Source organism: Balaenoptera borealis (assembly GCF_965194805.1).
Source record: "Balaenoptera borealis genome assembly, chromosome: 2".
Classification (NCBI taxonomy): domain Eukaryota; kingdom Metazoa; phylum Chordata; class Mammalia; order Artiodactyla; family Balaenopteridae; genus Balaenoptera; species Balaenoptera borealis.
Window position 1 is genome coordinate 110805574 of NC_138867.1, and position 23698 is coordinate 110829271.

The 23698-nt window shown below is 36.3% G+C and overlaps 1 protein-coding gene and 1 long non-coding RNA gene across 10 annotated transcripts in view; one reads left to right on the forward strand and one right to left on the reverse strand.

The window, feature by feature from the left end:
* LOC309623702 overlaps positions 1-23698 on the forward strand; it is a 248219-nt gene that overhangs the window by 107933 nt on the left and 116588 nt on the right. The gene's annotated exons all lie outside the window — the stretch shown is intronic.
* The window catches only part of RAPGEF6 (Rap guanine nucleotide exchange factor 6), a 233864-nt gene that overhangs the window by 95005 nt on the left and 115161 nt on the right, over positions 1-23698 (reverse strand). For 8 of the 9 annotated variants that reach the window (XM_082380768.1, XM_082380767.1, XM_082380766.1 and 5 more), the window contains one exon: positions 7623-7754. In XM_082380768.1, coding sequence (XP_082236894.1) covers positions 7623-7754 — 132 coding nt within the window. Of the gene's footprint in view, positions 1-7622; positions 7755-22048; positions 22118-23698 lie in introns of those variants that run through there. The other variant, XM_082380771.1, reaches the window with a different exon arrangement.

Consider the following 23698-nt stretch of genomic DNA (forward strand, 5'->3'; position numbering starts at 1 on the left):
AATCTGAGTTTTTAAACTACCCTGTCCTCATCTCAATCTCAGGTTTTCATCCCCTAACCAAAACTATTTCAACCTAGTCTCATTCTTACCTTTTAGATTATGTCTGATAAAAAGATGGATAACTCACAACATAAAAAAAGGCAAGATGCAAAGGGGGGTGGGGGTGGGATGAACTGGGAGACTGGGATTGACATATATACACTACTGATACTATGTATAAAATAGATAACTATGAGAACCTACTGTATATAGCACAGGGAACTCTACTCAGTGCTCTGCGGTGACCTAAATGGGAAGGAAATCCAAAAAAGAGGGGATATATGTATACATATAGCTGATTCACTTTGCTGTACAGTAGAAACTAACACAACATTGTAAAGCAACTATACTGCAATAAAAATTTTTTAAAAAAAGGCAAGATGCAATTCAGTTACGTGGATAATAGGGAAGGCTTACTGTCATCTGCATGAAAAGTGAAGATATTTTAAGAAAATAACTCTTTAGGTAGAATGAAAATCATGGGTAGCGACTGGGAGATGACTATTAAAAGAACCCTTTTAGGAACTTTCTAAGGCTATCTGCAAAGGAAAGAATATAATCTCTTCTTACCATTGTCCTCTTTTATCTGTACTTTTTTCAAAGTAGGATAAAAGAAAAAGGATGAATAAAATTAGTTAAGAGAACATACTCAACTGCTAAAATGTTAAGAGTCTACAAAAGGGATAAGGTGGTAAAATAAGAATTAAGAATAAAAATATGGGGACTTCCCTGGTGGCACAGTGGTTAAGAATCTGCCTGCCAATGCAGGGGACATGGGTTCGAGCCCTGGTCCGGGAAGATCCCACATGCTGTGGAACAACTAAGCCTGTGCGCCACAACTACTGAGCCTGCGCTCTAGAGCCTGCAAGCCACAACTACTGAGACCGCATGCCACAACTACTGAAGCCCGCGCACCAAAAGCCTGTGCTCCGCAACAAGAGACGCCACCACAATGAGAAGCCCGCACACTGCAACAAAGAGTAGTCCCCACTCACTGCAACTAGAGAAAGCCCGCGCACAGCAATGAAGACTCAATGCAGCCTAAAATAAATAAATAAATAAATTTAAAATATGTACAGCTTTAAAAAAAAAAGAATAAAAATATGAAAGAGTGGCCAGAAACTGGCTAAAAAATTAAAAAGGATTTTTTAATTTTTAAAAAAAGTAAATAAAATGTGCTACATAGAGTCCAAGGTCTAAATCCTTGACCAGGGCTTCCCTGGTGGTGCAGTGGTTAAGAATCCGCCTGCCAATGCAGGGCACACGGGTTCCAACCCTGGTCCTGGAAGATCCCACATGCCGTGGAGCAACTAAGCCCATGCACCACAACTACTGAGCCTGTGCTCTAGAGCCCGAGAGCCACAACTACTGAGCCAATGTGCCACACCTACTGAAGCCCACGCGCCTAGAGCCCGTGCTCTGCAACAAGAGAAGCCACCACAATGGGGAGCCCTGCGCTGCAACAAAGAGTAACCCCCACTTGCTGCAACTAGAGAAAGCTTGCAAGCAGCAACGAAGACCCAACACAGCCATAAATAAATAAATAAATAAAATAAATTTTAAAATATATATATATAAATCCTTGACTAAACAAAGGCAAGCCAGGTCTTTAAGGTAAAGGCAGATATGAGGACCACCAGGACTGGTAGTCACTATATGATGCTGCTGAGGATGCGGTTCCTAGGAAAAACGTTTCTTTAATAACTAGATAAGATTTTTTTAAAATGTAGTATCCACAATGTCCAGCATACAATATAAAATTACTAGACAGATGAAGAAGCATGGAAATGTGACCCATAATCAGGAGATAAATCAATCAATCAATATAAAGAGATGCAGGAATGATGAAATTAGGAGACATGAATTTTTGACATTTATTATAAGCAGATTCAAAAGAAAGTACAAACATAATTAAGGGTAAAATGGGAAATACCAATAAAGAAATGTAAACTGTAAGAAGAGCAAACTTGAAGAAGGGCAATAAAAACTACCCAAACTGAAGAGAGGAAAAAAGCCAAAAAGAAAATTTAACAGAGAGAGAGCCTCAGAGACTCACATAATATCAAAGTTGTTAGAAAAAAGTAGGTCAAAAGATATGCCACATTCATTAAGGTAGGGTTCGAAAAAGATTGGAGCCCTGGCCTTTCAACTATTTTATCACAGCAGTTGGAATACAGCAGACCCTCAGAAAGATTATGATAAATGGATTAAGCCCAGAAAAAAAAAAGTATGTTGGTGAAAGGGCTAACAAGAGAAGTATTAAACTTCTTGCATTTTTCTTTTCCCACAGTATGAATGTGTCTGTGTGTATATGTGTAAATATAATTTGGTGAGGCAGACAGTCTGAGGTGATTTTCTGTTGACTTGGCCTTCTCCAAATAAACCACCAGCGGATTTCCTTTTCCTGTTTGCATCTACATAAACATGAAGGTATGATGAGGGGAACTACAGGTTAGAATGAGAAGTTATACAAGCTTATAGAAGCCACATTCTCAAATTTAGAGCAAATATTAAGCCAGAATCTTAGACTTTCAGTGCTTATATTTTCTGAATTCCCATTTTTAATATTTCATTCAACCTTTTTCATGGATCACTTAGTCCTTATGTTTCCTCTCTGTCTTTCTAGTCAGGGCAAGAACCCTGTGAAATTAATCCTTCACAATAATGCTGTCCAGGCTGGCCCATTCCATTATCTCTACAACAGGGCAGGTGGTCACAGTAATGCCTCCTTTGTTCTGGATCATCAATTAGTTAGTAGTGATCCTCTGCATTTTCCCTGGAAATACTGATTTCTACTTTCAAATGTAATGCAACTAAAAAAAATTCTAGATTGCTTCCTAAGTGCCAACACTGTGCTTAACTCAGCGTGAGATAACAAAAGGAAGAAACAAACTCTGCACACTACAAATTTACCATGATGACGAAAAAGATCAAGTTTGAAAGTAACCACACTAAAAAGCATACTGAAAAAAAGTGATAAGAATCACAGAAAAACTGCTGTAGGTTCTCACATTTGAGAGGCAATACAAAAATGTCATCCAGGTGGAGCTGCAGGAAGAACAGCATTACCAAAACAGGGCTAGGAAAAGACAAACACGTTCAGGGAATAGCATATGTATTTGTCATGGACCAGAATCTAGAATGTATTAACTGGGAAACAGTGGAATATAAAACCAGATTTGCAGATTATGGTTAGAAATGAAAGGCTTGGAATTTGAATATAAATTTGAAATGAAGAGTGTAAATTAGATAATGGTGAAGCACTGAAGATTTTTAAAGAGAAGGAAAGTCATTCTTCTTGTAATGAAAGCAGAAGTTTAAAAAATGGAAATAGGCAAAGATAAATGAGACTCTGACTAGGAGACATGATATTCTTAACAGAAATGTTGAAGACAAGTGGAAGAAAACATGTAGCAGGACAAAGCTAGTTGAAGTATCAAAAGAACATCCTGGTGGAAACATGGCACCAGAGTTTTGGAGAGATTGGCAGTAGAGCTCTGAGTTAAGGAATCATGCTGCCATGAGGTGGGATTTTTAGGATCACATTTATTTCCTATATAGAAACCAAAAAAGATAGGTGGGGGATGAATGGGTACCTCAGGTTATTTAAAAATAAGTTAATGAAAAGACAAGTGCTTTAGGTTCAATAATTAACATTTTACATTTTACAATCCTCCAGCTCTTGCAAAAGGAATCCAGAAAGCAACACTCCTTATTTCTCTTAAGTACTCTTTGAAGATACATAAAATATTCTATCCAAGAACATTCAATCTTAATGCATACTCTTAGCTAAATTTTAAGCTAATCTGATTAGAAACATATTCATACTGAAACAATTACTTGCATTTTTTCTAAACTGTGATAAATGCTTTATTTTGAACTTTGAGATCCAAGAACTTTTACTTTTAAACCAGAACACATGAAAGCTCTCAAGAAGGAAATACATAGGAGCATAGTCATACATTTGGCCATATAAAATGGTACTGTAAACGATATTCCTGTTACAAACTGCTGTTAGGATGTCTCTCTTCCCTTTCCCCTCCAATCTTCCAAATTAAAAATACAGTTCACCCTTGAAAACCATTGGTGTTAGTGATACCAACCCCCTTCCCCCCCACAGTTGAAAATCCACATATAACTTTACAGTCAGCCCTCTGTACGTGCGGTTCTGTACGTGTAGTACTGTACTATGTATTTATTGGGGAACAAATCCACATATAAGTGGACCCGTGCAGTTCAAACCTATTTTGTTCAAGGGTTAAATGTACTCACATATTTTGTAAGGCTCTGCTTATACTGTTATAGGCCATGACTGGGTTAGGTATTCATTTTTAAAACCTCTCAAATGTTGAAATTTGGATAACCAGGAAAACTACTTCAAATGTTGCTGGCCAAGGTATATACACTGGCAACGTACATCTGTAGCTAAAAGGTGCCTTGAAGGATGTTTGGTCCTGTCCAAAATGTCCATGAGCATATTTGGTCCATGCCAAATGGTCTGGGACAAGATCAAATACCAATGACCTTTTGGTGTGGACCAAATGTCTGTTAACCAAAGAGTGTATTCACAGCTTTCACAAGTACTAAAAGGAGGCCTGAGGTTAAGGGAGAGACTGAAGGTCCAGTATTGATATTTAACTCTAAGCTCTCTTCTTCTCTTTCCTTTAGTCCTGAGGATCCAATTGGATACACACACACAATTTAGCTGGTATTATTTACCTTATCCATAGTTTTTGTTTTTTTAATTTTTTAAATTGTAGGTGTAGAAATTCTGCATTATAGGAGATATAGTTTATCAGTCTATTATTATTCTGTTCATATTCCTTTTACCCTCTAGTAATAATTCCTTTAATCCTTTCCCACAATTTTATTCAACTTTTATTTTTAACTACACCTCTATTTATGTCCTCTTTAAAATTCTTTAAATGTAGAAATAATAATGCCCATTGAGAAAAACATAAGACAAGCTGAAGGAACATAATAAAAACTACCCACAATCCTACCATCAGCAGAAAAACTGTTACTATTTGGTAACACATGTCTTGAATTCATATATACATTCCATGTATATAGTATAAGACAAGTATGTATGTATTTATTTACTTTAAGATTCTGATTTCTTTTCCTTCTGCTTTTATCTTTGTATGTTTGTTTTGTTTTAACCTTTATGCTGTTTACATCCTTTGGCTAGTGTCCTAGGCTTAACCAAAGTCTGAGTTTGGGGACTTTTACCTTCTTTGGCTGCGCTTAAAAGAGTTTATCTTACATTTTTGCATATTTGACTTTAGTATTATAATAGTTTTCTCCCTTAAATTTCTGAATTTCTGTTTTGGTTCTTGAATTTCATTGTTTTTGCTCATCTGTTTACTCTCCCTAAATTCATTAAAACGTATTTTATCTTGTTGGTTAGCTGACGCATTTCACAGCATCATCTTTTAACTGTATGTTTTCATTTATGTGACCTTCTGGAAAACGTAAAACCAAAAGGGCAGAAAACAGATTGGTGGCTGCCAGCAGCTAGGGATAAGGAGAAGGAACTGACTAAAAAGGAGCATACAAAGAAAGCCCTTTTTGAGGTGACAGAAATATTCTATGTCTTCATGTAAGCTATACTACAGAGGGTAAATTTTATTATTTGTAAATTACATCTCAGCATCAAAAATATACATACAAACACACAAACACAATGACATAGAAAGCAGAACTGATATGACTTAACAGTGAATTATGATGATCAGGGGAGGAGGGCCAATGGTAACCTTCAGGTTTCTGGGGGTATGAAAAGGTATCTTGTTTATTTTGTAATGAAGGGACTTTTTTGCTGTGCAGGAAAGCTGGCAAGGATACCTGTCCACATGTTATGCTATGTTAAAATGTATCTCTTAAAAGGTAGAATGAACTGTGGAAAGTGTTACTGAGGAAGGAAAACATACAAAAGGTTGGAGCAGGGCAGCCACATACATGGTCATGGTCCTACAGGAGAAGACCTCCAACCATACCAGCAGGTAGGCTCGAGCCCCAGCTTCAGGTGGGTCATCCAGTAGGTGAACATCCTGTGGATGCTAATATAAGAGCAATTCTTCAGAAGCTCCTCCAGGATCTTGCCAAAGATACAGGACCCCACTGTGTACAGCCCATCTATTAGTTCAGTGTAAAGCACGGCCTTTCCAAGTGACCTTGAACCTCAATCTCTGCACTATCCTCTTCTCCCTTTTCTTACAACCATCAGGGGCTCTGCTCCTTGCTCCAAAAAGGTGATCACATCTGGCTTAGAGATGGATATACTAGTGAGTTCAGGTACCTATAGTTCATCAACATCACATCTCTGCTTTACGGTCTCTCTTTGCAAGGTCCAGACATTCCCACTTATCTTGAGAAAAATCTAAAGCCACATCCCTGAACTTCATTAATCCAGGGTCAATCTTCCTTAGTGTTCTTCCCTAGGAAAAACACAGAGTCCAGAGAAGCACAGCTGTACTTTGACTTTTAGGTATGCAACAACTCTAACTTAATCCACAAGATAACTTCTTTTGGGGAGGGGTAGAATGCATGAAGCCCGACAACTCCATGAACACAGTAAGTGGCCCCAGAACCACTGCACTGTTTTTAACTTTACTTTTTAAAAAGTCCCTGTTCTATCTACTATAAAATGCTGAAGAGGGAGAATTCCTGTTCTCTCTACTATAAAATGCCGAACAGGGGGATTCAGATGGCATGTCCACAGCAACAATCTTTGTAGAAAAAAGCCTCACGTAAACCAAAAATGGAGGCTTTTTTCCATTTTGCACCTGCCTGCAAACTTCCTTTAACAGAAGAATGCTGATTTTCATAAAACAGCTAAATCCGTGCAACTCAACAGAACCACAGTCTAAACTGTTTTCCTCAGACAACAATGATTCTATTTCAACAAATCAGTACTCTATGGTAGCCACTAGCCGCATGTGGTACTTGAAATGTGTCTTGTCTGAATTGAGATGTGCCATAAGTTAATATTAAACTTTGACTTTTGAAGACTAAGTATGAAAAAATAACTCATTCATAATTTTTAAACACTGATTACATGTTGAAATAATATTTGAATATACTGTGCTAAATAAAATATATTATTAAAATTAATTTTACCTGTTTCCTTTTAATTTTTAAATGTGGCCACTGGAAAATTTGTCTTTACAATACAAAGGCAAGTCTAATCTTCTTCACGACTTTACTTATAAAAGACTTAACTAATCAACTACTGAATATAATAAAAATTGCCTTTTTATAAATTTCAGTTGTTTCAAGAACCATTTTCTAATGCAAGCAAATATTATATATTAATATAGATTCACTTGGGTAAAAGAAATTAAAAAGAACACTATATTCATGCACTGCTGGACCATATTTAATCACTCTCAAAAGACAGATCACCTCTTTCATTAGGCTTGTAAATTTGACACAGTAAACAAAGCATATTTTCTCAAAGACCTTATGTCTGAATTTCACACCCTAGTTCAAAGATCCATGAACACCTAAGGCACAAGCACAAGGTATTCGGCAGAATAAAAAAAGCCATATGCACAGCAAACAAACTCCTAACGTATTACCTGATAGATATCTGATAAACTGCTGCTCCCAGAGTCACTGGCAATGCTACAACCAGACTGACTAGAAGACACATGAGTCACCTGTGGATGAGGGTTGTCTGCAATGTGCATCTTGGTAAGATCGGCTGGAAGCTGAAAAAGAAAAATAATTTAAGATAATCTAAATATCAAGCATTACCTCTAAAGAGTTCTTGACACACTGTAACTTCTGCAACAACATTTTGTTTTATGTACATTTCTGTGCAACCTAATTTCTAATCTAAATTCTCCATTCTTGGGAAAAATCTTAGAAAGTGATAAGAACCAAATCAGCATTCTGACTGTTAGGCAAGCCTACAGTGGAAGCCCACTTAGCAGTTTTCAAAAGACATTACCATGAGTAATGGTATTTCAGGGGAAAAAATTGGCCTTTCCTCAAATAAAAATATCAGCTGTTGCTACCGTAAAAGGTAGGAATGCTCGCTCCCTCCCTCCCTCTCTCACACACACATACACACATACACATACACACACACACACACACACAAACACACCTCACTAACACAAAATGGTTGCTAATTCCAGAACAAAACAGCAAAATCTTGGATTGAAGTACAGCATCTGGCACCAAGACTTAAGAAAAGTAACAGCTGACTGCATTCAATATTCCAAAAATTTAGTAAGCCTCTTTTCATTTAATATTGTGTTAGCTTATAGTTGGCCTCTAAAAAATTTGTTAGTAATCATAATTATTTAATGAATGTCTATGCTAGGTATAGGGATACAAGAGATACAGAAGGAAATGATTCCACCACCTCATCTTTAATATGGTCAGCGATACAAGTTGTACAATGTAATTCACACCATAAAACTTTAAAAAATTTTACAAAATAAATGCTACAGGAGTTGAGACAAGATACAAACCATTGTGCTCCAAAGCGGTGAGAGAAAATTTTACAAAGGCAATATGATGATGTATTTTCCAAATAATTTCTTTGCAACCAGCTATTCAGGACTACTGAGGGAAATCTATTTACTTTTTAGAGCAGGGTTTCTCATTACTTTATTACAGGAAAATGTTATAGAAACACATGCGTAACAGTGGAAACTAAATATACTCTAAAGGAGAAAACGTCCAAGCCTGAATTATATTATCTCAAGAGGAAGTCATGGTAATTATAAAAATTTACACGAAAAAAACTACATCACAAACTTCCCCTGCTGGGATAGGTAATTCAGATGAATCCTGTAACTCAGATATACAGAAAAACAGTAACACATACAATCTGATCCTTGAAGGTGCTTTTCTCTTAAGAGTATTTTCTGATTCCTAAAGAGGAGGCAAACAGGTTGAGAAGCACTTCTGATAGCCCCTGGTTAGAGAGACGAAAGTTATATTCCAAGGCCTAGCATGGAAGGGCCATGCTTTGGATTTGGACCCTGGAGAGTGCATTATACCCTAGCAAATAAGTGTGATCCAAAAGTAAACTGATGCACATTTTAGAATCATCTCAATCCCTGATTTTGGATTAAAGTTATATAGGATTACTAATGCTTCCAGTCAGCTACTGAAAGCAAACACAAAACTTCACCACAGAAAAAAACCAAATCATCCTAGGCCTCAAAATACTAAAAAAAAATTTCATACACAATATCCATTGCTCAAATAAAACCAAGCACATTAGGAGACAAGATGGCATTCATGAAAACTAAGGGAAATAATAAACTCTAGAAACCAGTGAAGAAAAACTTCCAAAAAATGGAGTTATCAGATACAGATTCTAAAATAACTGTATTTAATATATACCAGTGGTTGGAAAACATTTTCCTCAGAGGACCAAAGAGTATACACTTTAGGCTTTTGCAGGCCACATACAATCTCTGTGATATTACTTTTTTTTTCTTTGAAACTTTTTTTAAACAACCTTTTAAAAATGTAAAAATCATTCTTAGCTCAGAGGTCATACAGCACACTGGCCATATTTGGTCCAGTTTATCGATCATGACATACACAGAGAAAGACAACACTAAGAATTTTAGCAAAAAAACAGGGTAGAAAGCCCAGAGATAAACTCATGCTTATATGGTCACCTCATCTTTGATAAAGGAGACAAGAATATACAATGGAGAAAGACAGCCTCTTCAATAAGTGGTGCTGGGAACACTGGACCAGCTACATGTAAAAGAATGAAATTAGAACACTCCCTAACACCATCCACAAAAAGAAACTCAAAATGGATTAAAGACCTAAATGTAAGGCCAGACACTATACAACTCTTAAGAGGAAAAAACATAGGAAGAGCACTCTTTGACATAAAGAACAGCAAGATCTTTTTTGACCCACTTCCTACAGAAATGGAAATAAAACCAAAATAAACAAATGGGACCTAATGAAACTTAAAAGCTTTTGCACAGCAAAGGAAACCATAAACAAGATGAAAAGACAACCCTCAGAATGGGAGAAAATATTTGCAAGCAAAACAACTGACAAAGGATTAATCTCAAAATATACAAGCAGCTCATGCAGCTCAATATAAAAAAAAACAAACAACCCAATCCAAAAATGGGCAGAAGATCTAAATAGACATTTCTCCAAAGAAGATATACAGATTGCCAACAAACACATGAAAGAATGCTCAACATCACTAATCATTAGAGAAATGTAAATCAAAACTACAATGAGGTATCACCTCACACCAGTCAGAATGGCTATCATCAAAAAATCTACAAACAATAAATGCTGCAGAGGGTGTGGAGAAAAGGGAACCCTCTTGCACTGTTGGTGGGAATGTAAATTGATACAGTCACTATGGAGAACAGTATGGAGGGTTCCTTAAAAAACTAAAAATAGAACTACCTTATGACCCAGCAATCCCACTATTGGGCATATACCCTGAGAAAACCATAATTCAAAAAGAGTCATGTACCACAATGTTCATTGCAGCTCTATTTACAATAACCAGGACATGGAAGCAACCTAAGTGTCCATCAACAGATGAATGGATAAAGAAGATGCGGCACATATATACAATGGAATATTACTCAGCCAGAAAAAGAAATGAAATTGAGTTATTTGTAGTGAGGTGGATGGACCTAGAGTCTGTCATATAGAGTGAAGTAAGTCAGAAAGAGAAAAACAAATACCGTATGCTAACACATACATATGGAATTAAAAAAAAAAAAGGAAATGGTTCTGAAGAACCTAGGGACAGGACAGGAATAAAGACGCAGACGTAGAGAATGGACTTAAGGACACGGGGAGGGGGAAGGGTATGCTGGGACGAAGTGAAAGAGTGGCATGGACATATATACACTACCAACTGTAAAACAGATAGCTAGTGGGAAGCAGCTGCATAGCACAGGGAGATCAGCTCGGTGCTTTGTGACCACCTAGAGGGGTGGGATAGGGAGGGTGGGAGGGAGATGCAACAGGGAGGAGATATAGGGATATATGTATATGTATAGTTGATTCACTTTGTTATAAAGCAGAAACTAACACACCATTGTAAAGCAGTTATACTCCAATAAAGGTGTTAAAAATAAATAAAAATTTTAAAAAATAGAAAGTCAACAGATGGATTTAGTAACAAATTTGACAGAGCTAAGAAAAAACAGAAAAATAAACATTGGTCTGAAAAAATATCTAGAATGAAGCATGGAGAGTAAAAAGAATGAAGCTAGGAGAGAAGGGCCAAGAGCCAAAGGATATACAGTGAGAAGGTAACATCTGAATAACCGGAGTTATAGAAACAGAAGAGTACTTAAGGCATAGAAATGATGGCTAAGCATTTTTCAAAGTTAACAAAAAATACAAAGTCGCAGACCAAGTAGCTTTAAGAATTACCAGCAAGATAAATAAAAGCCAACCCATACCTATGCACACCAGGGTAGAAGTGTTGGGGAAAGAAACAAAGAGAAAAGTCTTAAGAGCAGTCTGGAAAAAAAGAGATTGCTTTGACAAGAGCAAAATTAAACTGATGGCTGACTTCTCAACCTGGAAGCCAGAAGACAATGGAGTGTTATCTCTAAGAGCTAGAATTCTACACCCAGTAAAAAACAGTCCTCAAAATGGGCAAAACAGTCATTTTCAGAGAAACAAAAATGAAGAGAAATACTCCCACAGCAGATCTACAGTGAAGAAAATCCACTGGGAGACAGAAAATGATTCCAAATGAAAGCTTCTAGATGAAGGAAAGAAGGAAAACCAATGAAAATCGGAAACGTGTAAGTAAATCAACATGAATACTGACTATATAAAATAGTAACACAAACCAAAAGAAAGCTTATGTAGTTATATTAATGTCAGATGAAGTAGACTTTGAGGTAAAAGCATTAATAGACGCAAAAGGGGACATTTCATAATGATAAAAAGTTCAACACTAAATAGATTTGCACCTAGTAACATAGCCTCAAACTGTATTAGGTAAAAAATTGACAACAATAAAAGAAGAACTAGATGAATCTACAATTATGCCACGAAACTTTTACCACCCATCTCTCAGGGACAGAATAAGCAAATAAAAAAAAGTAAAGATACAGAAGATATGAACATAATTAACAAATATAACCTGAAGTGTATATATCAACACACAGAACACTGCAATCAACAACTATAGAATACATTCTTGGGCTTCTCTGGTGGCACAGTGGTTGAGAATCCGCCTGCCAATGCAGGGGACATGGGTTCAATCCCTGGTCCGGGAAGATCCCACATGCCGTGGAGCAACTAAGTCCATGCGTCACAACTACTGAGCCTGTGCTCTAGAGCCCGTGAGCCACAACTACCGAGCCCGTGCGCCTAGAGCCTGTGCTCCACAATGAGAAGCCACCGCATGAGAAGCACGTGCAGTGCAACAAAGAGTAGCCCCCGCTCGCCAAAACGAGAGAAAGCCCATGCGCAGCAACGAAGACCTGACACAGCCAAAAATAAATAAATAAAATAAATAAATTTATTAAAAAAAAACTACAGAATACATTATTTTAGGGTATATACATAAACATTTATAAACACTGATAGTAAGGCAGGCCTCGACAAAATTCAAAAGGTTAAAATTACACAGAGAATATCCTATGATTACAGTGCAAATAAGGTAGAAATAAGTAATAAAAAGATAACTAGAAAACTATTATGTATTTGGGAAATTATAAAACAAACCTCTAAATAGTCCACAGGTCAATGAAGTCACATTGGAAATTAGAAAATATTTAAACAGAATAAAAATTAAAATGCTATATATCAAAACCTGTGGAATAAGCTAAAGCCATGCTTAGAGGCCATTTTATAGCTCTATTATGAGTACTAAAAAAGGAAGCAGAAAATCAAAGAGCTACCAATAACTGGTTTCCATAATACAGAAGATAGAGGAGTATGTTCCAGCTAAAAGATGTTCCTCTTACAGCGTCTACTGTTTAGCTACAAAGAAAAAAATCTCATCTAGTAATGAAGTAGATAGAAAGGCAAAGACTGAATATAATTTTAAAATGACAAATGTCTGGTTGGGGTGTTGGGATGAGGAAGATATTTTATATTCCAAGATTCCTACAGCGGTTAAGACCAAGGAAAAGGAGGTCAACCATAAAAGTAACACAGTGAACCTAAGCCACAAGAGCATATCTATAAACTGGCTTGGTAATGATACTTATAACGTACTGAGTAATTGTCATCCTTACTAGACCCTAAATGGCAAGCATTATTATTATCATCCCTACCTTACTGATGAGGAACTGAGGCAATTAGACTAAGCAACTTGCCCTAGATCTCACACTCACGTAAGCAGTGGAGTTGAAATTCAAACCCAGGTTCACCTGATTTCAGTACTCTCTGCTATACTCTACTTTATGCCAGGAACTCTGCTACCAAAGATGAAAACAGATGGGTCCTACCATCAAGGAGCTCAGTCTAATAGTGGAGAGAACACAAAGAGTTATAAGCATATAGATCTGCTTTCTAAGTCATGAAGAAAACTTAGATCTTCATATAGGAATCCCCTCAATGATGATGATGATTGAAACTAACATCTGAGTGCTCACTATATTTACCAAATAGGTATACTACAGCAAATATATCCTTCTACATGCTTTTTATATGGATTATCTAATCTGAGTAAGGGCTACTGCAAATTCAAGAATAGTGAGTAAAATAAGAATGATAAATGTAATGAAGGCTGTAGTAGGACTAATGCTTATTAGGGCTAGGGTTGCTCCTCCAATTAAATGAATTAATAGGTAGATGTTATTATTTTACCCGATTTATAGATTAGGAAACCAACACCCAGAGAAGTTATAAAGGTTGCCCATGGTCACATAGCTAGGAAGCAGGGGTATAGAAATCTGAAACCTAGGCTGCCTGACTATAAATCTGTTGTTCTTTCCTACGAATTTGTTTCCTGATATTAAGTTGGGAGTTCGTAACACCCAGTATTTACTATTTTCTTTAAAACAAAGAAAAACATAAAGGAAAAGGTTTCCTTCCAATAGGAATTCTTGATTTCTTAAAACTTCTCCACTGTCTTTCAGCTCATCTGCCCTTTTTCCTTTCCTGACCCCAGCCAGGATTTAATAGCTGACTTTTCATCAGCAACCTCAATTCACTTACCCCATCATCTTCCAGCCCACCAGGTCTGGCAAAGTTTCCTATTTTCCGAACCCATTTCGTATACCTGAACTTCTGAGCTCTGTTGGAGTTCACCTATCCATGAAGACTAGTGTCAAAGTTTTATTTGGAGGCTGGGAAGGCTAATGGCTTAAATACAGACACAGATTATGAAAGTACATAGTTTCTTGAAGACTATGTATACATCTAAAGCGAAAGAGATGTATTAAGAAGAGGAAGAATGTAATAAAAAATATTAAGCTAGGTATTTTGAAATTGATTCCTGCAATAGAGAACTACTGTAGGTTTCTGGGAAGGGCACTGACATAAGATCAACACTGTATGTCTCACACAGGCTTAACCCAGCAAAGTGTGTATTTCGCCGACTCGAAGTACCCTAAAGGTCCAGGCAACTCTTTGGGGCAACTGTTTCACATGCAGAGACTCAGATATCCAGGCTGCTTTGGTCTCCTGGCTCTGCCATCTTAACATGGGGCCACTTAAGTAATAGCAGCAGGAGAAAAAACGGCTGGAAGAGATTGCTAAACATTGCCAGCAATCACAGAAATAAAAATTAATACAAATAACTTTTTTCCCCATCAGACTGGCAAAAATAAAATTTCATAATACAAATATGGGCAAGGCAATGGAGGAAAACAATACTTTTATAAATTGCTAAAGGGAGTTATGAATTGATACAGCTACTCTGGACAGTGATTTGGGGAGTAGCCACTCTGAGGGAGCAAATGTAAGATTTATTACATTTAAAATATATAAACCTTATGACTCAACAACTCCTCTTTGGGTACCTACCCTAAAGAAGCATACAGGAGTATAAGGGGGAATGTACAGGGACATTCATTATAATGTTTGTAATAGTTTAAAAGATAAACAAGTATCGCAGGGAGAATAGCTAAATTGTTATATAGCTCATTATGGAATACAGTGCAACAGTTCAAGGTATAAAACAGATCTGTATGTTCAAACCTGGATAGTTCTCTCAGATTTACTAATTGAAAAACCAAGTTTCGTGATAAATGTGAAAGATGTGACTCATTTTTTAAAAAAACATAAAAATAATAGCACATATTTTCTGGGTATATACTTATCTAGGTTTGGGGGAAAAAACTTGGAGGAACATACACTAGATAACCAACAGTAGCACTGTAGAGTGAAGGTGAAAGATCGGGGCTGGTGGTCCAAAAGGAATTTTAGCTTTATTTGCAATATCTAGCTGAGATGTTATACTTCCCTATCGAGAAAGAATTCCCCTATTACTTCTAAAAATAAATTATTTGAAAAATTTCAGAACTGAAAACAAATATATACACATGCATGTGAGGGCAATTTTCTTCCTTCGCATTTAAAAGTGTCCACAAACACTGGAATGTGCTGAAATTCTGTACCCCTTAGCAACTAGGGGTTGCTATACACACAGTATACATTCTGACTTTTTATAATGTTGAAAATATTAAGATCCAAAGATGAGTTTTATTAGAATGCCTTGTGAGAACATAACAAATACTGACACACTTGATTTAAACTAGAGCCAACGATGAACATTTACCTTATAAGCATTGGAAACAGAGTAGAAAGTGATATAAAATTAGATTAACAACAAAAACTCCCAACGTAAGGAAGCTGAGAAATGAATGGGAAGTGAAAAAGGAGTGCGTGCTCACCTCACTCCTTTGAATGCAGCACTCACACTCTTTATATTCCCATTGTATATTATATATATAAACATAAATATATTGTTATATCATTTATATTTCACTTTTACTACCTAATGAAAGCCTACCATAGTGATGCCTACCCCACATACAACACCTGCTCATTAAGAACAACTGAGTGGGGGACTTCCCTGGCGGCGCAGTGGTTAAGAGTCCGCCTGCCAATGCAGGGGACACGGGTTCCAGCCCTGGTCCAGGAAGATCCCACATGCCACGGAGCAACTAAGCCCACACGCCACAACTACTAAGCCTGAGCTCTAGAGCCCGCTAGCCACATCTACTGAGCCTGTGTGCCACAACTACTGAAGCCCGTGAGCCTAGATCCTGTGCTCCACAACAAGAGAAGTCATCGCAATGAGAAGCCCGCACACCGCAACGAAGAGTAGCCCTGATCGCCGCAACTAGAGAAAGCCCATGCACTGCAACAAAGACCCAACGCAGCCAAAAATAAATAAAATCAATTTATTCAAAAAAAAAAAAAAAAAAAAGAAAAACTGAGTGAATACTTGACTTCTGAACACTGTCACTGTTGCTCAGAGGGTTTCCATGGATATCTGAACAGATGAAGTCTTAGCACAGACACATTCAGTATTTCAGGGTGAGTAGCATTTCCTAAACTGTAAATGCCAGAATACTGTTTCAGAAGACAAAACTCGTGGATATATTGGGGGGGGGGGGGGTTGATGGCTGAATAAATTAGCAAATAATGCTATACCATATGCCCCCTTAACTCTTTACAACAAGCATAAGCATATTTATGGAGGGTCCAAGAAGTCCCACAAAAAAGAAATCTGTTTCACCCAGCATATTCAAAACTTCTTTTCCTCCAATATTTTTATTAACATCCTGTCAATGTAAGAAATAATGCTTTGGGACAATCCCATCCATCTATCCAAGAAACATTTATAGAACAATTAGTTTGGGGGGGAGCAGTGGCAGAGATCTCCTTCAATCTAAATTGGCATGAATGCAGGCATGTATAGCATAAGTGTAATATTACACAAATATTCAAGATTCTAATTCATATTTAAAAACTTAGTCTTCAAGAATAACTTGCCAAAACGAAGAATGATAGTAGGGAAATGTACCCTTTAATAAGTTTGCTATCTGAAACTTTTTGCCCCTTATAATTCATACCCAAGCATTATTTCATTTTAATGAAGGTTATTCAAAGGGCTCTAAAGTATGAAATAATATCTATTATTAACCCTAAAAATAATGTTTAAAAACTACACAATTCCCCAACAGAACAGCATTCCTCAAAGTTCACTATTAAATTCCAAACTGCATTGTTAGAACTTTCTTTTTAAAGCGTAGCTACCTGATACAGAGGAACTGTGCCTATGCAGAAGTCACTTATCCATTAACCTTAAAACTATCAAAGAATAAAGATGATTCTTGGGCACATTACAAAGTCTGTAAGTTCCTGTATGCTACTCACAGTAAGACATTTCATAAACACATACTCATTAACTATGTATATAAATACATTTCTAACAAGCTTGGTGGTCTAATTTCCCAGTTACTTAATAAAGAGCACTTAGTGTATACCTGGTGCTAGTCATAATAGTGATAGATATCATGGGTTTTGGGAGATTTTAAAAAACAATTAAATAATTCAAAAAGATACATGTACCACAATGTTCACTGCAGCACTATTTACAGTAACCACGACATGGAAGCAACCTAAATGTCTATCAACAGATGAATGGATAAAGAAGATGTGGCACATATATACAATGGAATATTACTCAGCCAGAAAAAGAAACGAAATTGAGTTATTTGTAGTGAGGTAGACGGACCTAGAGTCTGTCATACAGAGTGAAGTAAGTCAGAAAGAGAAAAACAAATACCGTATGCTAACGCACATATATGGAATCTAAAAAACCGTACTAATGAACCTAGTGGCAGGGCAGGAATAAAGACGCAGACGTAGAGAATGGACTCGAGGACGCGGTGGGGTAAGGGGAAGCTGGGACGAAGTGAGAGTGTAGCAGTGACATATGTACACTACCAAATGTAAAACGGATGGCTAGTGGGAAGCTGCTGCATAGCACAGGGAGATCAGCTTGATGCTCTGTGATGACCTATAATGGTGGGATAGGGAGGGTGGGAGGGATGCTCAAGAGGGAGGGGATATGGGGATATATGTATACATATAGCTGATTCACTTTGTTGTACAGCAGAAACTAACACCACATTTTAAAGCAATTATACTCCAATAAAGATATAAAAAAATTAGAATAAGTAACAAATAAAATAACAAATGCAACTTAGAGAGAAAGATCTCATTCTCACTAGGGGTAGAGAGCAGACCAAATATACTGAAGAGTCCTGACAAAGACCCAGAATCACAATGTCCAATGTGGTAGCCCTAAGTCACACATGGCTACTGAGCACTTGAAGTGTGGCTAGTCAAATTGAGACATACTGTAAGTATACAATGCAAATTGGAATTCAGTAAAAACAAACAAAAAAAGGAACTATCTCACTAATAATTACTCTATTTTTATTACATATTTTAGAAACTCTACTGGATATATTACATTAATTTCACCTTATAAAGTTTTTTAAAAAAATAAGGCTACCAGAAGGTTTAAAATTACATATGTAATTCACATTGTTTTTCTGTTGAACAATATTAGGCCAGAGACTTCAATGAGCATGATGCGTTCAGGAAACAGTAAGCAAACCAGTGTAGCTCAGGTAGAGATGTAAACTATAGGAAGACACAAGAGATGAAGGGCCAGACATAGCATTTTGGGATGCTTAGATTCCCTGTCTTAGAAAAGACCTACTAAAGAGTTTTAAGCAAGAAAATGACTATAAGAAATATACCTTTAGAACACATTACTCTGGAAGCATAGAAGATGAAATGGAAGAAAATCATACATATGGGAGACAGGAAACATTCGTCAAGGCACAAGAAGATGGAGGCCTTAAGAAATTAAGCAAGCCACCAGAATTATAAAGTACTTTCTAGGGCTAGACAGAGTGACATATCAAAGAAGTGTCAGCTGACAGTGAGAGAGAGGGTTAAAAATAGATCCTAAGGCTCCCAAAGCAGTCTGGAGCCTGTTTAATGGAAATAGTCTAAATTTCCCAAAAGCCCTAAAGGAAACAGCTATAACTAATCACAGCAGCCTTGCATATATACAGCAGCACTGTGCCTGAGGCATGTGAGATTGCATTCCTAACTCATTATTTTTACTGAAAGATGAGGATGGGGGGGGGCACTGTTAAATAACTCAATAAATATTAGAGTTTTTTTTTTTTTAACTCTAAGACACATATTTCTCCTCACTTTTTAACATTTTTAAAACCACAGAGCAGTGTTCAATCAATATTTGCACTTAACACTGCGTTTGTTAAAAGTGCAAATAGAATTCTTGAGAAAGTAGGAAATCAGTTTAAGAGTGCCTGACAAGTTTGAGGACACACAAGGAAACCAGAGTAGTTGGAGTAGTGTAACAAGGAGGAGTGTAGGGGAAGATGAGGGGAAGAGAGATCACATACTGTCTGGCAAGTCATGGTTGACTTTTACTCTGAAGAAAGAATGTCAAGAAGGAGGAAGTGATAAACTGTGTCAAATGCTGCAGATAGGTAAAGCTAGGGAAGGGTCAAGAAATAACCTATAGATTTAGCTGTGTATAAAAGTGAGAATGGAAGCACTTCCTAGACCAGTGACTGTAGGAGCTACCTAAGGAAGATGGAAGCCAAAGTAGTAACGCCTCCTCCATCTAGTAGACCGTCACTTGGGGCAAGCAACTGTAACTGTCCGGACGATGAGCTCTCAAATAAGAATCAATCAAGAAAACTCAAACCCCTGAAAGAAAACAACAAAAAAACTCAACTAAGAAAAATTTGAACTTGAAGAAAGAGCTGATAAGACAATCAGGAAAAAAGAAGAGCATCCACAAAATGAAAACAAGTTATTAAACAAGGGTGGTTGTAAAAAAGCATCACTTAAGAGATTTCAGAAATCAATAACATAATAATTAAATTTAGAAATTTAAAAGGTAAATAGCAGGACAGAAATTAGTCACAAGTGGAGAATTAGTTAATGAGCTAGAATATCAAACTGGGAATGCACAGAGTGAGAATAAAGTACAAAACAAATGTTGAGAGACATTATGGATAGATCTAGAGTTCCAACATATGGAGTGACAAGAGAAAAAAAGAGTTGCAGTTTTCAAAAAATAATAAATTCCCCACAACTGAAGACAAATGGGAATCTTCAGCTTGAGAAAGACTTTCAAGTGCCAAAAAGGGGAAAGAAAACAAAACAAAAAATTAGATAATCCATTAAAACTTTATGGTATCAAGGATAAAAAATAAAACAAAACAAAGCAAATAATGCTAAAGCGAAAGACTTTAGATTTATTATTTTATATACAAATAAGCAAATATTTGAAGGGTAAATATAAAGGAAAGCATTTTGAACATTTTTGCTAGAACTATTTATTTGATCAAGAAAATAAATCAACTCAGAAGTACTGAATCTGAGTAGCAGAATGGGCAAAATACATGAATTAATAAAAATGAGTAAAATGTATTAGAAAACCCAAAGTAGCAAGTATGAAAACTTAACCACAAGTTTAATGTGTTTAATCACAATCCAGTTAATATTCCATCAATAATAACATGAGAGTTGGGGCAGGTGGGGGGGGGGCGATAGGAGACATGTACTCTATCATAAACACTTAATTTACATAGTAAAGTACCAATCACGAAATCCTGTTCAGATAATATTTGGTGTCATTTAATGAAATCTTACAATCTAATCTTTAAAATCCTCTTTGCCTCTTCTATACTTTTTAAATCTTACATTGAAAGTTGGTTACCAGTACCCCAAAAGGCTATTTTTTGTAGGTATTCTGAAGAATAACCCCTATATCTCATTCTTTTGTTTGAATCTTTTTCACCTGGTCCCATCCATTTCCCTTCTGTGTCATTTTAAACCTCAGTGCCAAGCCTCAGCAATGCATGGGCCCCACAGGTGGCATATGCACTAAAGAGACCATCCATGCCTTACCAGATAATAGTACAAATGAACTGTGTACCTAGGCATCTTTCCATCTCTTTACATTTCAATCAGCTCTTTGCCAAATGGACAGTGAATTTAAATGTCCTTCCAGAAGCTGCCTTTAAGAGAGATATCCAACAAGCTATCTTTCAGATAAAACATTACACCATGATGCTACCATAGTATTTCTTCCTTAGTCACCATCAGTAGGACAACCTTTAAACAAAGACATGATTTCAGATCATCCTAAGAGATGCTTCTATTGTGCCTGTCTCTAATTCAACAGAACCATAAAGCAATCTTAACAGTCATTGTTACAATTAAAGTGTTTACTAAAACACTTAGAGACCTACTATGAACAATATAATTTATTAAATTACACTGTATACTTTCCTAAAACCTAGCAAATCCTGCTGTGTAGCATTTTACTTTTTTGTGAGTTAATATGTTTGCTTTAAAATGACAAGTATAATATATGATCTTAAACAATCCCAAGCTACTAATGGTTCACTTACTACTATTTTGAAAATAATTAAGATCATTATTAAAATATTTTCATGTAATTACTTTTCATAATGAGTATTCTTCATATTATTTGACTGCTTAAGAATTCTTACCCAGTCTTCGTAAAATAATACAATTCAACAATTTGATAGTACCATATCAGTGAAAAATGTTGTATAACACAGACTATAAATTAGACTAACATAGCCAAATACATCAACCCTTTAAGGAAATGAGGAAATACAATACATTCAAGTTAGAGTATGATCACAGAGAAGTACAGAAATAGGCATAAACAAATGATGATTCACTCTGAAAACAGTATACTTCAAATGCATTGCATTTGAAGTCTACAGATTAATTAAGAAAGTATTTTTCAAATCCTCTTAGAGGTATATTAGAATATTTTAGAGATTCCTTTAAGTTGAAAAACAAAATGGCCATGAGAATGAGTTTAGACTGCTTTGTAGTTCTTATTTTTTTAAAGTTTGGAAAATATAATAGTACAATACAGCTCATTTACAATTCACAATAGGTAGAATTTAAATGTAATAGGTGGATTATATCAATCTCAAAGAAAATAATTACTTACTTTGGAGGCCCATGGCTGCAGACAATTGGCATAACAGCGAACAAGAAAAGCCATTTCCTGAGCTGCAAAGGATAGTTTCCTTTTCAAAACAGAGCCACACCGATGAGTATGTTGACAAAATTCTTTTAAGTTTCTTTCTTATAAATCATATACCATTTGCAGTATAAATTGCAGTGTAAAGACAGCTTCTCCAAATCCCTTTCAAACTGATATCAGGAGCTTTCAATAGCTTAGAATTTAGCTTCTAAATAACTGGAATACTTTTCATCAAAATGTTCACTTTTAACAAGCAAATCACAGCAAATCAAGATGTTTAGATTTCTGGCTCAAAACATAACAGACACATCCTTCCTCAGGCACCTGGCACAGACATGCACAGTGGTAACTGAACAGTTAATACTGTATCAATCAAAGCAAATAAGGCAACATGCACCAAATCCGTGTTGCTTGATTCTGAGAAACCTTTCCAAAGACAGCTTTGTCTTTTCTTCAACTTATTTCATTCTGTAGAGTAAGCACTGCAGTAATTCTTCTGCATCAGAAGCAAACCAGAACACTGTATCCTTAAGATCAAAGTTTCTTCTTTATATTGTTAACCACCAGAGGTTTAAAAAAAAAAAAAAATCAACCATTGAGCAAGTGGTAGTTAGAAGATATATGCTCTAACAGGTTTGTCCTGTAGAATGCTTGAGAATCTCCAAAATTAAAATTTTCTCTTTTCACATGCACTATTTACGGCTCTGCAGCATTGCTCCTTGTTCTAATGCATCAGTAGATAGTACTGTGGATCTAAGTCTGGCTTTCTGGTTGAAAATTTATATATGATATGGTACAAAAACACTACATCTTCTGCTAAAGCAAGACTGTATGTTAGTGTTTTAATTCCTACTGTCCTTGCCTGTTTCACAGCAGCTCCCTAAGGAGAAGCTCCTATTGATTCTATGCTCTGCAGTAAGATGAAATATCTAATAAGAAGGAAAGAGAGTGGGAGGAGAATAGAGCTAAAAGGATGACATCACCTGTATAGAAAGCCTTCAGAAACTGCATTAGATCAATTGGCTACTGTATCTGCAGATGTAGCCCAAAGAGCAATTTATTGAAAACACACACACACCCTTCCGTAAAACGTTGCAGCAAGCTAAATTCTGTAAGAAAAAAAATGGCTAAAGCATCTCTCTGTTTCAGTCTTAAAAATCCATTTTGATTTTTAATTCTGTGCATTGATACACAGCTTTATTTGGGAAGCCATATTACTATTCAAATTTAACACAGTATTGTCCTCCCAAGGGAAAATAATTAGCTCTGGTAAGATACTCTTGCATTGCAAATACAGAAGGCAGCCTAGTTCTCAGATGTCACATATGTATTCTGCTTGCAAAACTTCCTATTTATCAAATAACTGTTCTGAAAGGTATAACCTTCAAGACCACTCAATTAACATTAAAAATATCAAAATTGGTACTAAGATTTGTATGTAAATAGTACATTTAAATGGAAACAGAATTTCATTTTCCAAAGGAAAAGCTGAAAAAAAAAATCACAGGCACAAGAGCTGACGTGCGGCACTCACCAACCCCTCTAAGGAAGAATATGCAATATGGTACTTTCCTACAGCCCAATGCTAAATTCCTAGAAAGAGACCAGAAGCAA